At 44.7% G+C, this 2489-nt stretch overlaps 1 protein-coding gene across 1 annotated transcript; it reads right to left on the reverse strand.

Moving 5' to 3' along the window:
• Positions 1-1087: 1087 nt before the first annotated feature.
• LOC147884999 (uncharacterized) lies at positions 1088-1606 on the reverse strand. The gene has a single exon (XM_087397250.1). The coding sequence runs from the start codon at positions 1604-1606 to the stop codon at positions 1088-1090; it is 519 nt and encodes a 172-aa protein (XP_087253376.1).
• Between the last annotated feature and the right edge of the window lie 883 nt (positions 1607-2489).

The raw sequence follows: 2489 nt of genomic DNA on the forward strand, positions 1-2489 counted from the left end.
AGTCCCTTATGTATATTTATTTCTGTAAATTTTAGAAATAAAAAAAATCCTTCTGTTGAACTCACGTGATAGGGTTACATATGATGAGTGACCCCCCCGAGTATATTACATCAACATAGAGAATGTCCACTTTTGTTTGGTTTGTATGTGTGTGCATGTGTGTGTTTCTTAGTTTTTTACGACTGAAAGCTACAAGTACATAGGACTTGCTTGTATATTTTAGCTCATCTTTATTCTAAGAAACAACTTATGCATAATGTTTATAGCTTAGCACATCTCAAGTGATACCTAGCAATCTCCTCCTATACATACAACAGTGCTGGAAGACCAAATGGCCTCGTTTGTGTCAAGAAGATACATGACAAGATTCCCATCATCTTGAACCACAAGAGTTATGTCAGACCAACACCCTGGACCGTTGGCACATTGTGTGGGTGTAAACCAGAGGTTGTTTCCATTTCCATCATAAACCGCCAGAGTGCCATCCAAGTTAATGCGAGCATAGCAATTGGTGCCTTTTGTATAGCAAGCATCACCACAAGCCCACATAGCGTTCTTGAAACTGTGAGATGGCCCACTGTCGTATAGCACCAAATTGCAATCATCTTGCATGATCAAGTAAAATCTTCCACTTGGAGAGGTTATCATGGTGGGATAATAGTACCTACTATACATGGCAATCAACATGTTGATGTCAAAATTGGATGTGAAGAGGGCAAAGTGATAAGGTGGGCATTCGCCTAAAAAGCCTCCGAGAATGAGGGATTTGTTTGCCTTGCGATTTCGAAGGAATTGTGTGTATAGACGGTTGAAAGCTGCACTGGTGGCATTGAGTGGCATCTTGTTGGAAGCTAGGTGAGCCGACGAGGCATTGACGACGTGGGTATGTTGTATACCTAGCGATCATGCGTTATGATTAGCGTCAAGGGCATGGAAAGAGAAACCAAATAAAATGGAAAAACATTAAGGAACTCTTCACTCATAATTCTAAAAAACTTGTCGACAAGTCAAAACTAGGCTACCGTTCACTTATAATTCCAAAGAGAAATCCAATGAAGATGAAAAAAAGTGTCAAGGACTTGACAAGTCATCCGAAGTCACCTAATAATTCGTCGTGGCGATTAGTGCTGTCATCGGAAGGGCCTGACGCCTCCCATGTGTTGGGAGTGGCTCCTCCAACGGTGCCCTCACTTCGCACTTCGATCCAGTAGTACAACTGTGCAGTGAGACCCTCCTCATGTAGATTCCGGTCCTGCGCGCCCTCGGTCACCACGCCAAAGCCGAAGCCCCCAAGGATCAAGTTGTAGAGCGTGTCCATCATCCGGCGTGCCGCCTCCGTCAGGTCGTAGCCGACAATGGCACCCACACCTTCTCCGATGCATCGATGCGTGTCGTGCAGAATGAGTCGCGTGTGGATGCGGAGGTTGGGCGTCAGCTCGTATATGCCTGCCGACACCGGGCCTGCTCCGTAGTACTCGTCCTCGTCCAGGTTTCTTAACGTATAGGCTTCGATGAGTCGTATGGCTTCCGCCTGGGATTCAGGCTCGTTGAACGTCCCATCTCGACCACCCTGGCTCGTAATAGTCTGTACTACCGAAGGCGCCATGACGAGCAAGAGGGCAATGATCAGGAGCAATTTCATGACGCGAATGAAGCAGGAAATTATAATGAGTCTAGACTCTAGACGTCAAAAAAGATTGGAACACAATGTAGGTACTACGTAGGGATTGTATCCTAAGATCATTTATACGAGACATTCTTTTTTGTTTTTGTGAAATGTCCGAGACTTTTACGAAACGACAATACTTCTAGAAAACAAGGTGCGATGAACCAGACCTTACAATACAGTCGCGACGAGATAGCGGTTCACGAAAACACTGTGATTGTAGAAAACATGACCGAGTGCACACAAGATGCCAGAAAATATGACGGACTTCACGAAACCATAATGCTTCTGGAAAACATAGTGCAACGAACCATACCTTCCAAGATATAAATAACGAAGATATAGCTCTATCAGAAGACACTATGCTTCTAGAAGACATGACGGACTTGTCCGAGAGCACACACGAAAGCACTATGCTTCTAGAAGACATGACGGACTTGTCCGAGAGCACACACGATGCAAGAACATGATGCACTTGTCCAAGAACACACACGACGCCAGAAAGCATGATAGAGTTGTCCGAGAGCAACACGGTGTCAGAAACATGATAGACGTGTCCAGAGCACACATGATGTTAGAATTTCGAAAGCATGACGAGCCCAACACAGTGCCAGAAAGTATGATGCACTTTACGAGTGGCATAGATGAACTTGAGGAGCCCAAAAGATAACACAACGAAGACAGAAAACGTGACGGATTAAAGCTTTCACCATTCAGTTTGAACTTTTCGTTGTAAATCTTTTCGTTTGCACAGTGTTTGTTTAAGTCCTTCTGTGAGCGTCGATTCTGTCAATCCAGCAATCAGCTGCTCGCTGAAAAGGGT

This window comes from Dipteris shenzhenensis, chromosome 26 (assembly GCF_047967505.1).
Source record: "Dipteris shenzhenensis isolate YYH24624 ecotype China chromosome 26, Dip_SZ_1.0, whole genome shotgun sequence".
Taxonomy (NCBI): Eukaryota; Viridiplantae; Streptophyta; class Polypodiopsida; order Gleicheniales; family Dipteridaceae; genus Dipteris; species Dipteris shenzhenensis.

Bases quoted from the DNA above. Each gene is read 5' to 3' on its own strand.
- LOC147884999 (XM_087397250.1), bottom strand. From the start codon at position 1,606: ATGGCGCCTTCGGTAGTACAGACTATTACGAGCCAGGGTGGTCGAGAT.